This window comes from Lactuca sativa, chromosome 9 (assembly GCF_002870075.4).
Source record: "Lactuca sativa cultivar Salinas chromosome 9, Lsat_Salinas_v11, whole genome shotgun sequence".
Lineage (NCBI taxonomy): Eukaryota > Viridiplantae > Streptophyta > Magnoliopsida > Asterales > Asteraceae > Lactuca > Lactuca sativa.
Window position 1 is genome coordinate 210,357,008 of NC_056631.2, and position 16,307 is coordinate 210,373,314.

The 16,307-nt window shown below is 33.7% G+C and overlaps 1 protein-coding gene across 1 annotated transcript; it reads left to right on the forward strand.

Moving 5' to 3' along the window:
* Positions 1 to 12,804: 12,804 nt before the first annotated feature.
* Positions 12,805 to 13,552, forward strand: LOC111881025 (dehydration-responsive element-binding protein 1D). Its single transcript, XM_023877421.3, has one exon. It carries the CDS (start codon positions 12,855 to 12,857, stop codon positions 13,497 to 13,499), a length of 645 nt encoding a protein of 214 aa, XP_023733189.1. The 5' UTR covers positions 12,805 to 12,854; the 3' UTR covers positions 13,500 to 13,552.
* The last annotated feature ends 2,755 nt before the right edge of the window (positions 13,553 to 16,307 follow it).

The window sequence follows — 16,307 nt, forward strand, 5'->3', positions numbered from 1 at the left end:
GCTTCCTTATAGTTAGCCGATTCATCCAAATTTACCAGTGTACTATCACCGATAAACGTATCACCTTCTTCACTAATATGGAAACCACACAACTCTGGTTGTATTTTTACTCTAGTGGAACGCCTAAGAGGTAACGACTCGTTAATTGGCTCAACTGGAATTTCTTCGTTAGGTTGAGCCATAGCATTTTAAGATGTTCCTTCATCATTTGACTCTTGAATTTCTTCAAGATCAATGGTACTCCTACTGTCCTCTTTGTATATGAGCTCTCTCTAAAAAAACTCCCCTTCGTGCTACGAAAACCACATTCTCACTAGGTTTGCAGAGCAAATATCCAAAGGGTTTCTATGGGTAGCCGATGAAAATACATCTTTCACTTTGAGGTTCAAGCTTGTCGTGAGTCTCACGTCTAACGAAAGCTTCATAACCCCAAACCTTGATATGTGCTAACGAGGGAACATTCCCCGTCCACAATTCGTGAGGTATTTTGGCAACATTGTTAGTTGGGAATGTTGGATTAGTGTCTAAGTCCATAACTATTTTGGTATGTACTTAACCCGATGGTGCATGGTCCTTTTGGGTTGCCTTCACCAAAGCAACTTGATAGGATGAATTATGGAGAGAAAGGATTAAATATGATTTATTAATATATTATGAGAATAATATATTAAAGGAAAAATCATATTGTTTAATTAGTATTAGTCAATAATTAATTGGTAATTAGTTTTGTGACTAAAAGAGATTAATTAAACTTAAGGGACTGGAATTTTAATTATAAGATAATTGCAATTTGGGCCATGGATTGCCTTTTATTATAAGGTGGACGAATTCTATGGGGGAAGCCCATATGAAATCGTCCAAGGCCTTAAGGAAAGGGCTTCATGGGTTGCTTAGGGCTTAAGCAACCAAATTAGGGTTTCCTTGTTAGATAACCCTAATTGCCTCCTATATAAAGAGATCCCTTATGACCAAAAAACGTGGCTAAGACTCCTCTAGGGTTTGTAGACGGTTTTGGGCAGCCTCCATCCTCTCTCTCCTCTCCATCCTCTTGCTTATGGTGTTTGTGAACCATTAGAGGAGTGACACTTGTGACTCTAAGCCTTCCAAAGTCAATACAAGGAGATTTGGGATTGTTATTGCTACATAACAATCAAGGTAATATTATAAACCTATTCTCATGTTAATATGATTACTTGTATGCTAGAATTAGGGTTTATAGTCTTGGATAACTTGCATGTACAACAGAGAAACCTAGATCCGAGCATTAGGGTTTGTATGAGCACATAGGATGTTCTTAGGACCAAAACCCATCAGTGGTATCAGAGCCTAGACTGGTTTCTATTGTATTGATGCTTGATATGTTTGAAAAATTCGATTTTTTGGTTTCTGGAGGCTGGACTCGCCGAGTCCATGCAGAGTCGACGAGTCCAAGCTTGACTCGACGAGTCAACTCGTCAGATGGAGCATATCTCGCGATTTCTTGCTGTTTTTGCTTTGGGATAGTTACCTTATCATATTAGATCAATATAAATCCGATTTTATGATATATTTGACTATATTCTTGATCTAATTGAAGATATTTATCAATTAATAAAATATTTGTTTCCTTGTGTGATAATTGATTAATTATTTTGATTAAATTGATAAATTATTTTGCCAGAAATCATTGAATAAATCAAATATGGATAATTATGTGATTAAATGTTAATTTTAGATTATTTGTTATTTGATCCTTGTGTTATGAAATGTTTCATATTTTCCCCTTTAGGTTTTATAGTTTAAATTTGAACCCAATAGTTTTGTTGTTTTGAAATTTAAATAGTTAAAACCCTACTGTTTTGAAAAAGGTTTCAAAACTTGCCCTCAAGTTTTGGAATTTAAATTTTGATTAATAGTTTAATTTTGATGTATATTTAAATTCTAACCCCTAATGTTTTGAAATGTTTCAAAACTTGCCCTCAAGTTTTGGAATTTAAAAGTTGATTAAATGTTTAATTAGGAATGTTAAATTCTAAAACCCTAGTGATGTTTTGAAAAGTTCAAATCACTCCCTTATGGTTTTATTAATTAATTAAGGTGTATAATTAAAAGAGGTTTAATAAATCCATAAAAGTTTAGGTTAACAATTTAATTGAATTAAAAGTATAATTGTTAAATTTGACCACCTAGTATTTTAAAAGTGTAAAATACACCCAATACTATATATATAACATTAAAAGTCTAACATTATATATATGTATGAGTAAAAGTCAGTCTTACCGTTAGTAGGCCTCATTCACGAAGCTGTTCTATAAGGGTTGTTTAAGGAAATTGCCTATAAAATGGCGATTGAATGGGTATCCACTCTTACCCACCGCACTCTTGACTAGTGGAGGGTCGTTAGCCGAACGAGTAGGATAGGACGAAACCTTCCATTATAAGTATAATGAATTATTAAAGTAACTAAATGTTTTCATAAAATTCCCAATCTTAGTTGCTTAGGCAAAAGTGAATTGATGCAATTCCATGAAATTACACTTTGTGCCCTTGCAAAGACGTTAGTGGAGCATGTGTGGTTTACCAGCACACTAAATGATTCTAAGCAAAGGTAGCAAAGGGTGACTCAATGTTGGTCATAGTTCGGTGGAGCGTGTGTGGTTTACCGGCACATCGAATAGGTGACTGTAACATGTGAGGGCACCATGTAAGTTTGCATGGTTATTCACACCCGCTTTGTGATCCTCGACATCCCACTCACAAACAAGAGGGGCATATCGAGATTTAAACATGCCATTGAAAGTTCAATGAATCTCAAAGGATCTAGGAGTTTTCATAGATTTAAAACTTAAAATTCTTTTTTCGTTTTTCGTGGTGGAAATTAGTGAATCATCATTCACTTACCTTCAAATATTCTGCAATTAGGGTTACGACATCCCTCTCCCGTTTTGTAGAATATTGTGTTGGGTCCTAGCCTTAGTATCTCATTTGGGTGATTTACTAAGGATTCAATCAATCAACTAACTTGAATTTGTTTTCTCCCGTTTTGTAGATGTCAAAGTTCGACAACTATGGTCTTCCCAAATTCCGTGGAACAAGCATTCCACATGAAGATGATATTCCACGATTCGATCGAGGAACAAGAGATCATACTTCACTTCCTCCTCCTCCTCCAATTATTCTCCCTAACCCACAAGTTCAATGGCTTGAAAAGTTCAAGATCACTCAAGCCCTTTTGGCAAGTAAACATAAAGAAGGAAATTCGGTGTGTGCACACGTCCTAGGGATGAAGTCACACATTGATAGGTTAAGAATGTTGGGATCCGTTGTCTGTGAGGAAATGGCTATTGATTGGGTTCTGTAGTCACTTCATAACTCATATAGTGAGTTCGTAAGAGAGTACTATATGATGAACCGCGACGTGACCCTTATGGATCTCACCTATATGCTTATTGCTACTGAATCAGTAATGGTTTGGCGCAATAGAAAAGCAAAGTTGATTGGTGAATTTGTCTTCAAGACCTCTATAGATATAGACAATGGCAACGAAAGACATGCTATGATCGAAAAGTTTGATCATAAGAGAAAGGCAATGTCTGAAGTAGTTCCATGTCAAGTTCCAAAGGAGTCAATTTGCTTTTATTGCCAAGAGAAAGGGCATTGGAGACGAAGCTGCCCCATTTACCTAAGAGATCTAAGAGATGGGAGAGTCGAAACGTATGGCTCTAATATAGGTAAAATCCACTAACTAACTCTTTTAAGCTTCTATTCTAGATTCTTAATACATAATGTGATAAGATTACAAATGATCTTTTGTAGAATCGAAGAAAAGAAAGGGAGCTTAAAGGAAGAAGTGAGCAGAATCTAACCGTGAAGGAATGGATTTCGATCGCATTTCTCGAAGATTAGATTCTTAAGCTACTACTTAGAGTTAGAATTAGATTGCTAAGAAAGATGTATTAGCATAAGTTTTTCAATGAGTTGCATTGTAAGGACAAATTTTTCCGCATAAATTAATTTTGATTTTTATATTATCCTTGCAATGGCGTGTATGAAAAAATTGATGTTAAAATGTTTCTGTTATTAGCAATAATGGATTTGGTTCTTATTATGTTATTTATGGAAAGGCGAGAGTTTACCAAATAGGGAGAGTTTCTCATCGCCCAAGTTTCAATTGGACAGAAACTTGGAATCATGCAACTTGGTTGCACGATGAATGATAAATTTCATATTTGGAAATTATACTAATTCATTGACAAAATGTCAAGTGAAGGACTAGGAGATCGAGTACACAAAGTTATGTGTTGATCAAGTCCACCATAAGAGTAACAAAGATATTCGTCATGATTTACTAAACGTTTAGTGAATGTGATTATAGTCACAAGATTAAGTGTAATTCTAGATTGATTGAAAAAGGTTTAAATCAATAGTAGCACGAATAAGAAGAATCAAGTAGGCAGAAAGATAAAAGTTTCTCCATTCTAAGAAGAAGGGAGAGTAGCTTTTATGCTTTATGATAGGTCTTAATGATTAAGAACCATATCTCAATTGATCCTCTAAGTGAGTCTTAGTACAATTGTATGTCTAAGAAGAGGAATCAAGAATTGATGAAATGGTTAAATCAAGAAGTCTATCATACTTCGTTCCAATAACAAGTCTTAAGGTTAAGATTGTGACAATGAGTGAAAAGTATTAAAGGTTTATAACATTCATCAAATGTGGAAAGTTGTGATGTCTTGAATAAGACAAAGACCAACTAGGACCAATTTATGAAGTGTTTTGATAAAAACTACACTAACTCTTGAATATTTGTTTGTCAAGAAATGTTCATTGACAAGAGAATCTAATATGTCAAGGAGTCAGTGGGAGTCTTATTGGTCTTGAAAGGTTTCAAGAACAAATCAAATAAACCTTATCAATCATCGCTAGCAGACGAGTTGAGGTTTACAACCTATCGTGTTGATATTATTTGGTTTCTGTGCTATTCCAATTGAGTTAATTATGCATGTGAGTTCTATGAATTCTCATTTTGAACGCATAAAAGGCAAGGCACCTTAATCAATGAAAGGTACATTGATAGGAAAAGGTGAGCTGCTTAACTACTTGGAAGACGTGGTGGGCAGCTGTGCTACCATAAGGCAAGAAATCAAGATTAAGAAAGTTTGATCCATATGAGGTTGAATTTGTCGTGAACTTTGGTTTTGAAAAATTCACATGGATAGGAACACATACGTCGTTTAAATCTAAGTGTCATAAGATTTCCTCCTTCATGAAAATGATTGTGAGGAAATGCTTTCACTAAGAAAGATTTTAGGAAGATAGTGATTGTAAAATTGCATTCTCGAATTCGATTATGGTTACGGTATCCCTTTCCATAATTTGAATTGTGAGGTTTGGCAATTGTTTACACACACATATAAACTATCTAAGGCAAAGGTGTATAAGTTCAAGAAGCCTTGATAAAAGATTATCAAAGCACTAAGTATTAGAAACATGAACTTAAGAAATTCAATAAGCATTGTTTTTCTGAAAGTTAAGCTGTTTCTAAAGACATGTCGAAGCTAGTGGGAGCATAAGTGTTATGTTTTATAATAATCATCATGATAGTGGGAGCATAAAAGTTATGATTGTATGATTATTTAGGCACGTATTGTAAGTTGGCAATATTAATTATAGAAAACAAGAGTTATACCTTGCAAAGTCGTAAGGGTTGTAAAGTTGTTTTGCTATAATTAAGGGAGAGAATATTATGCTTCATTTCAAATCTAAAGACTTAGGTTGAGAAATGTTAATAAATATAGTCAAAGGTATATAGTGTGTTCTTAAAATTTCGATTATGATTACGGCATTCCTCTTCACAATTCGAATTTTGAGAACATAGCAAATAAAACATTATGCATCGTGTCCCATATGCTTCGGGTATAGGATCGATTGCAAATGCTTTAATGTTTGACCATTCTAAAATTTTCCAAATGTCGAGTGCATTTAGAGGGAAAAGGGACTAGAATTGGTTTTGACTAAAATAATTAAACAACTATCAAAGGACAATCCAAAGTTTGACGAGGATTGGTCGCTTGTGAGTAGTTGGAAGCATGGTATTGGATGGACCATATCGACATTATTATGAATAGAAAAGATTCTATTAAGAATGAGTTGTCATATGGAAATTATGGAAATGTTTCCATATTGGATGGACCATATCGAGATCATTACGAATAGATAAGATTCTATTAAGAATGAGTTGTCATATGGAAAATATGGAAGCGTGTCCATATAGGGAATTGAATATTGAAAATCTATGTCTAGATTAGAAACTTTTATGCAAAAGGATGTTCAAAGGAATGTACCTTGAGTGAGAGACATCATATCTAAGGAATTGTCTTGTAACAATGTCCGATAGAGGACTTTGTAATATCATTGGCAATAGTCTTTGTGACCTGGTGCAGTGATATTACAAAAGGATCATTGCATAGAATGTTAGAATCTACCATATTTTATAAGTAACAAGAATTTGATATTCTCACACTTATGAAAAAGGATTTGGAGTTGTGAAATGAGAATAATTGGAAATGTGTTCAATTTGATCTATTTCACAAAAGTAAGAACCATAGGTAAACATTGTGTACATGCTAAGAGCATGGGACAAGTGTAATAATTCAAGTAAGAAGTTGATTACCCGAAACGACAAATAATGAGTAATCGATATGGTGATAAATAAAAGGAGTTTTATTTATACTCAAAGGTTTGAGGCCATATGGGATTAGTATTATTCTTGTGTTTCACATTTGCATGTTTTGACTTCCAGAATAATTGAATTTATTAAGAATAATCAAATTGTTCGAACGGGCCACAGTCGTTCATATGTTGGAAGTAGATATGAATAAAGACTGTCGTGAATTGGTGTGTGGAATGTCTAAAAGAGTATTAGACATAAGCAAATGTTTGCTGCAACGTTCATGAGTGCTTATAAATATGAATTTGAGCATTGGATTAAACCCACACTCACTTGGATCACTCCATGAATTGCATCACGATTGATTGGTGAGACGATAACATCTTATATTCTTGAAACCGAGATGTGTGAGTTGTATCTTGCGAATCGGTTGCACATTGATAATATGTAAACGCACTAGTAACTTGGTGTCATAAAACATATTGTTGTGTGTGATTGGGTGAGTGAGTGCAAGCAAGCATTGTATCAAAGTTTATTCTTTCCTTTTATCCAAAGTAGGATAAAAGCGATATATTTGGGCCCCTCGATGATTTAGTGATGACAAACGTAAATGCTCGATCGGGCTAGGGCTAATTTGATTTGTTCAATTAGTCAGTCATCATAAATCGGGAATCGAGATATAGTACAAAGAGAATGATTTGAAATCATATCTCATATGATATCTAGAATGGAGGAATATATGATCCTTTATCTAAGGACACGCATATTTGATAGGATCAGAGTTGACAGCGGCTTTGGAAAGCTACGATTGCATATCAGGATCTGAAGTCATACGCACAATAGTTAGTAGACTTATCCAAGTGGGAGACTATTGGATTAGTGTCTAAGTCCATAACTATTTTGTTATGTACTTGACCCGATGGTGCATGGTCCTTTTGGGTTGCCTTCACCAAAGCAACTTGATAGGATGAATTATTGAGAGAAAGGATTAAATATGATTTATTAATATATTATGAGAATAATATATTAAAGGAAAAATCATATTGTTTAATTAATATTAGTCAATAATTAATTGGTAATTAGTTTTGTGACTAAAAGAGATTAATTAAACTTTAAGGGACTGGAATTGTAATTATAAGATAATTGCAATTTGGGCCATGGATTGCCTTTTATTATAAGGTGGACGAATTCTATGGGGGAAGCCCATATCAAATCGTCCAAGGCCTTAAGGAAAGGGCTCCATGGGTTGCTTAGGGCTTAAGCAACCAAATTAGGGTTTCCTTGTTAGATAACCCTAATTGCCTCCTATATAAAGAGATCCCTTATGACCAAAAACATGGCTAAGACTCCTCTAGGGTTTGTAGACGGTTTTGGGCAGCCTCCATCCTCTCTCCTCTTTATCCTCTTGCTTATGGTGTTTGTGAACCATTAGAGGAGTGACACTTGTGACTCTAAGCCTTCCAAAGTCAATACAAGGAGATTTGAGATTGTTATTGCTACATAACAATCAAGGAAATATTATAAACTTATTCTCATGTTAATACGATTACTTGTATGCTAGAATTAGGGTTTATAGTCTTGGATAACTTGCATGTACAATAGTGAAACCTAGATCCGAGCATTAGGGTTTGTTTGAGCACATAGGATGTTCTTAGGACCAAAACCCATCAGGAAATAGGTGCAAAAACAGTCACAAAGACTGTCATGCCACACCTTAGGGTTTATCCTTAATGCAAGACTATATACGAATACAATAAATAAAAATCCCTTTGTTTAAGGGATATAATCTAATTTATGTGTAGTTTAATCCTAATCACTAACATCATGGATCAAATGTTTATTATATAAATACAAATCTATCAATAATTAAAAAGTGTTGACGCTGTCGCTGTGGCTATGTAGATATTAGTGTTGACGCTGACGTTGGTGCTTATGCTGGCGATGGCATTGACGCTAGTCGACATCATGTGAATGATGTTTAACTCATCAGATTATAAGGTGTGACCTTACAAGGACCAAAGTTATAAAAAAAATTAGTTGAACACAAGAATCATTAATATAATTCACACTTAATTACGAGTAAATAAGAGAATTAATGGATTAAATTAAGAGTAAACAGTTTTGTCTTGTGATTTTGGTCATTACTTGAGATATTTGAAATGTTTTTGTTAAATTTTTTATAAAAAATGACTATATTACTCGTTGATTTATAAAAAAGAAAGAAAATAGAAAAGGTAATGAAACTATTTTACTTGGAACATGACCAAAGGATAGTTTTAATAGGAGGCTTATGAAATGGTTCATTCAATTCCTCAGTTATGATTATAATGGTATGGAATGAACCATTCCATTCTTTCCCATATATGATTTCAAATTAAATAATGTTTATCTTATTCATGTTTTTTTGCTATAATAGGAGGCTTATGAAATGGTTCATTTCATTCCTCAGTTATGATTATGATTGTCATGGAATGGAATGAACTATTCCATTCCTTCCCATATATGATTGCAAATTAAATAATGTTTTTGTTTTTCATGTTTAGTTTTTTGCTATTATAGGATCCTTATGAAAGTGATATGGTGTCTAAGTATGGTGATGATACTAGTTGGCATCCCCTCTTGCATAATGAAACATGGTATGATGTTTACAAACGAGTCAAGAAAGGAAGAATATATGCATTCATGTATGTGTCTGATTCAATGATCGTTTTGGAAGGAACATCTAGTAGAATAACATCCCAAGAGGTTTATTTCATTTTGTACCATATAAAATTTTCCTATCATGACATTGTACTTGTAGAATCTACTAAGTTGTGTATGAACATGTACGAGATGAGATGCATGGGGAGATAGACTCTGAAGTTGTAGAAATGAAAGTCAAACATTAACAAATGTGTGAGGAAATGGATGCCACAGATGCAACAATAGATGTCAAACAACAAAAAATTGATGCAAAATATGAAGCGGTGGAGAAAATGTATGCGGTCTTGCAAAATATGATAGGAAATTGAAAATTAGTGGTAATATGATGTTAGGCTTTGATATCTATGTTTTTGGATGTTTTGATAAAGTTTGATAGTCTTGATGTTAGACTTTGATAACAATGATATTTGATGTTTTTGATAAACTTTGGTATCTATGTTTTTTGATGTTTTGATAAACTCTAATAGTTGTTATTTGGCATTCTAATGTTAATGTTTAGTCTTGGTTGTGTAACTATTTGATGCTTTTGTTTTATAAAAATTTGATGATTTTGGCATTTTTTTGTTTTAGATTCATAATAAAGAAATATAATATTATATGTTTGCAACGGATCAATGACAAAATAAAAATGATATCTGAATTTTTCAAGGGATCAGTGACCAAAAAAAATGAAAAATCATGAGCGAAATCTTCGAGGGTTCAACGACGGAATACCAATACAGATATGGAGATTTGCGACAAAATAGCAACAAAACGTTGTTATCAAATTTTGCCATCAATGTCCTTAATAATTGTATTGAGTACCTGTTGGGTGTGTCAAACCCAACAAATAAAGGGGTACGATATACTCCAAAAGAATCCCACTATATTGCACTAAAAGGTAGTACAAGGCAAGCAGGGTCGATCCACAGATACATGAGATAATTAGTTTATACCTCTTTGCACAAGGTACTATGGTCACTAACAGTAAAAGGGGGGGGGGGGTTTGGAGGTGGATTCCCTCCGTGGTTATCTCCCATGGTATGGGTAGTAGTTGATATTTCTGTGGGTGTAGTGTTCGGGATATGATGATTAGGTGAAGAGGGTGGAGTGGTATTTTTGGGTGAGGATGGTTGTGATCAGAGTGAGAGACTTTCTGTTTCTGGTGCAGAGACACTTGAGAGGGGTATGTCCTCCCAAATGTTGATGAACGGGGGAGTAGATGATGAAGAAGTCTCGGAACCTGGTTGTTTCTTACGAAGCTTGGCTTGCTTCCTTAGCTTCTTTGTCGTCTTCTCTATCTCCGAGTCAATTGGCCATAGCATACCTGTACGAAAAGATCTAGGCATAAACAATTGGTAACACCATATCCCCGGCAACGGCGCCAATTTGTTAGGTGTGTCAAACCCAACAAATAAAGGGGTACGATATACTCCAAAAGAATCCCACTATATTGCACTAAAAGGTAGTACAAGGCAAGCAGGGTCGATCACAGAGACACGAGATAATTAGTCTATACCACTTTGCATAAGGTACTATGGTCACCAACAGTAAAAGGGGGGGGGGGGTGTTAGAATAAAATAATTAAAACAAACACTTAAAAACACAAGTAATCAACTAAACGAGTGAATTAGATTCAAATTTTGTAAGGACTCCAACTTTATGTATCACAACTTAGCAATGTGACTCAAGGATGACACAATATTCATTCTATTCTATCTAAGTTGGTACTTGAAAGTGCTAATAAACTCTAACACTTCCCATTCACCACATTAATTAACCAAAACAAGCTCTTTGATTAACCCTAACGTTATTAACCTAATCTAAACAAGCTCTTAGAATTAGATTATAAGATTGCATGAAGCTTTATGTGAATGTTCCCAACAACACCCAATACTCCTGATAAGCCTGGAAGTGTAAAAGTGTATGAATAAGATTTACACTAAATTCATTCAATAGATATCAATTTAATGCTTGTTAGTTGTTCAATTCCACAAAACAATTACGGATTTTGTAAAAGAGATAACTTGAATGACCTAACCCTAATTCAAATGACCAATAAGAATCACAATTAGAATCAAACATTCGATTGAAGCAAAAACAAATTAATTAGATAGGAATTAAGAACAAACATCATGTTATATGATTGAAGTCACTACCAAGAAGTCAAAATATGAAATTGGAGAAACTAGGGTTCTAGCCACACATGGCTAGAATAAGATCACAAGTTTAAAAGATGGAAATGTATGCAATTACAACTTACAAATACTAGAAATAATGTTTCCAAATGATTGCTAATCAAACCCTTGCAAAAACCTTCGAAATCTCCTCTCAAAATGTGCTCTGATATGTTGTGTGTGTGTAAAAATGGCCCTTAAACCGTAATACGAAAGATAGGAAAAACTTTCAAAAGTTGGTTTCTGGGTCGAACACGGCCCGTGTTGGACATAGAGTAAATCTAACACGGCCCGTGTTCAGCAGGGTCAACAGCTCCTCTTTTTGGTCAACACGGCCCGTGTTGATTTTGTAGTGTAAATCCAACACGGCCCGTGTACCCCTCTGACTCCGAATCCAAACTTGATTTTTCCAACTTTTTTGTTCTTCGCCCGATCATCCCGAAATCTTCACCAATGCTTCCTGACACATCCCAAAGTGCGTTCCAACCTCCGGTTTACCTGAAAAAGACATAAAAGTGTGCAAATAAGGTTGTTCTAGAGATTAACATGAATATGATGAAATGCAAGACAAATGAAGAACAATTATACTAATTGATGTATGAAAGAGGACTAAAAGATGTGCAAAAATTAAGGTGCACAAATTGCACCTAGCAGTGCCCAAGTAGGGATGGAGATTCCGGCGCTATGTTTTTCGCACGAGAAAACTGATTCATCGCTGAAGCCCTCGCTAAGTTATTAGTCATCCTTTAATTAGCTAAGGAGAACATATATATCACTAATCCATTGCAAAGAACATTTAGCAATGGAATAGCTATAGATTCGTCCGTCTCTAAAACTCATGTTTCTAGCTGTGCTGGTCTCCAAACTCAAGTTGTATAACGCTTTACCCACTTGAATTTAAGGGGAGGAGGGGGTGGGTGGAGTGTTTCGCTAATTGGCTATTTTTGGGAGTTAGTTTTGCATAAAATTGTAGTTTTTGTATTTTTCCATTGTTTGGTAGGTTTTATAATTGGATTTTTGAATTGTTTTTGTACGCTTCTTCTTCTAAAATCTCAATTTTGTACGCACAAACGACTTCACGTAACATCGATCATTGTTCACCAACCAATTGAATACGTTACACTTAAAAAATATTTTTTAAACTTCCATACTTCCATTACAACAAGCCAACAAATATATCGACAGGACTAAAGATGATATTCAGCAATATTATAGGGAAAATTTTGTAATTACTGTGTAAAAATATCCCGGGAGTAAAACAAAATACACCCCATCTCGTCTCAAACCCTAGAGTCTATATATACATCGCCATTTCCATATCAGTCACACACAACTACAAGCTACGTATGGATGCATTGATCGAACCGTATAGCCCATTTATAGCAGTAGTATCATCGAAAAATGCACTGATCTCAAATTGCACCACCGTCGTGAATACAGCTGTTGAAGCAGAAGTCAAGCTGGCTTCACGAAACCCAAAGAAGAGGGCCGGAAGGAAGAAGTTTAGGGAGACTCGACACCCGGTTTATCGGGGAGTGAGGATGAGGGATAACGATAAGTGGGTTTGTGAGGTGAGATGGCCCAACAAGAAGTTGAGGGTGTGGCTAGGGACGCATCCAACTGCTGAAATGGCAGCCAGGGCACATGACGTCGCAGCTTACGCCTTCCGGGGCCGATCGGCGTGTTTAAATTTTGCTGACTCGGTCTGGCGCCTGCCGATCCCGAAGTCTAACAATTTACAGGATATACAAGAGGCCGCCGCAGAAGCGGCGGAGGCTTTCAGAGAAACGGAGGATGTTGTCGAGATTGTGGAAACGAAGGAGTTGCCGGAAACTAAATTTAAAGTGGATGAAGAAGATGTTATCGAGATGCAGAGATATTATTGCGGCATGGCGGAGGGACTGATGGTAGCGCCTCCTCCGACGGAGGGGTATGGAAGCTATGGGGATAGCGTTGAATTTTGTGCCGACGACTTCTTATGGAGCTTTTAGATTCACTATATGCATATAAGTAAATAAATAAATAAATCGATTAATGGCTTTAACCTTTTTGTAGACAAGCCATTGAGATAACGTATAGTATGCAACAACCGTGCCTAGTAAATATATAGTATATTATAACTCAACGAAACGAATACGGATAAATCACTTCTTCAATAATTCGTTAGATATATCAGGAAGATAAAGTGTTCTAGGTTTGGTAATAAACTTATAATCGTTTTCTTAAAGAAACATATTCTTACTGGAAAAATGGGAAAAATGGTTGAAGATTTGTCCCGTATTAGAATTTAAACTTACATAATAATAATAATAATAATAATAATAATAATAATAATACATGAATAATTTCTATCACAAAGTATATATGTGAAATTAATTAAAGATGAATTGAAGTTCTGAGATATTAAACATGAATATTTTATGAATTAAAAATACATATCCTTAACATACTATATATTTATATGGGTACGGCCTCATTTTTTATAAATCTAGCTAGTTTTACATTTTTTATATATAATAAATCCTCAATTTGAAAAAACAAACATCAAAATGTAGTAAATTTAGAACATTTGCCAGAAAAATAGTCTATATGTATATTTATATTTAAAATTATATATTTATAAAGAATAATATCATTTCGTTTGAACAGCATATAGCATAATATCATTTATGAGGATAAATGTAGTAGAAGCAAAATTAATAATCTTTTACCACATTAGATTAAATATTTTTCATTTGTTAACTATGAGATTCATACGTTAATATAAAACTTTTTAATAACAAAAAATGATATACTAAACCATCTAATTAGTATATATCATATAATTTTTTCTATAGAATATGATTTAAGATAAATAACTGTTTTAAAACATTAAGTTTAATTTAAAATTTAATTACCAAATTACTATAATGATATTAAAACAACATTATATATATATATATATATATATATATATATATATATATATATATATATATATATATATATATATATATATATATATATATATATATATAGGGAAAAGTGAATATACCCTTAAGGGTATATAAACTTAGTTACCCAAACCCACCATAATACGTCGTTTTGTTTGATATATTAATTATAATGTTCTTAAAATCCAACCTTTAACTTGATTTAATTTCAAAATTTTCGAAATTTCAATATTATATATCTTTCTCTTACATCACATCTTTATGCCGAACACCTACTAGGTCATATATATTATAATTAAAAATGAAAATTAAGTAAGAGGAAGATAAATACAAATTTTATAAAAATCTTCGAAATAAATTAAGTTAGAAGTTGAATTCAAAGAACATTGGACGATTACATTGTGCATATATGATACAAAACGACGTAATATGGTGAGTTTGGGTACTTAAGCTTATATACCCTTAAGAGTATATTCACTTTTCCCATATATATATATATATATATATATATATATATATATATATATATATATATATATGATGAATTTTCTAAGTTATAAACAAACATTACATGTGACAGAAAAACACTTAAATTTTTAAGTTCACATGCAACCTAGAAATGATCAATGTTTTCTCTATTGATAGCAACTAAGTATGAATATCAAGAAACCCTAAGAGAGAGGCTATGAAATCGAAATTCAAAGAAAATTATGGTTACATACCTTTAGTATGTAATTAATCAAAGTAGAATCATTCTTCTAGATCTTGAAAATCTAGCGCCAAAGGAATGGATACCTTTAATGGTTTGTACCCAAAACTCTTGTAGCAAGAAGACTTGAAGATAGAGGAGACTTGAGAAAAATTTTGGCTCCATGAAAGCAAGAAAATATGTACGAAAATAAGCATCCATGGTGTCCTATTTATACTTGCTTAAGGAAACTCTCATGGAAACCAAAGAGTCATTGAATGACTAATTCTAATTAATCCTAGAATTAAATCCAAATTAATTCTAATTAATCAATTAATCATTACTATTTCCAATTAAAATATTAATCATATAATATATTAATAAATCATATACTTAATTTCCAATTAATTTATTATTCATATAATAAACTAAGACGATCTGCATCGGTTCTTGCAGATGGCTTTCAACTTGCCACATAGATATATTAATGTTACACGTAAGCTCACTTCTTGCAAACTGTGAAAGGCTTGCAACATGATTTGTGGGACCATCAACCGCTAACTTCATCTTTTTTTGGTATTTAAAAACCAATCAAATATTGTGCCATTACTTTCTCTTTTTTCTAAAACTGATGAATATGCTAAGTGCCCCTCCATTTGTAAGGAGTGCGTTATTGCACCTATGTGGATGCTCTAACAAATCATCCTCTATCTACAACTATCAATCTAATCAATTATTAGTTTTGAGGGCAACCCAAAAAGGACTTTGCTTCTAGTTCAAGAATATACAGTTTAGTTATTAGCTTAGACACATTAATCCAATAGTCTCCCACTTGGATAAGTGTGTAACTACAATTGCAAGTATAGACCTTGAAATAAAAAGCAAAGAGTGCCTGCCAAAGCCACTGTCGAATTCTGATTCAAAAAAGCTACTGGCCTTAAAATAAGTGACTAGCTATTTCTTCGTTCTCCAAGACATTATATGCACACAAGATATGGATAAAAACCAGTCTTATAGTCCAAAATTATGTTTCTTAATTTCCTGATTTCTAAAGATTTGATTGGACTTCAAATTGAACACATTAATTCGTTCTGGTTGGATCCAACACTATATAGTCAACATCAAATTATCGAAAGGTCCAATGATATCGCTTTTCCTGTTAGGGAAGAAGGAACGAA

Coding starts and splice junctions, on each gene's coding strand:
- LOC111881025 (XM_023877421.3), top strand. CDS start 12,855: ATGGATGCATTGATCGAACCGTATAGCCCATTTATAGCAGTAGTATCA.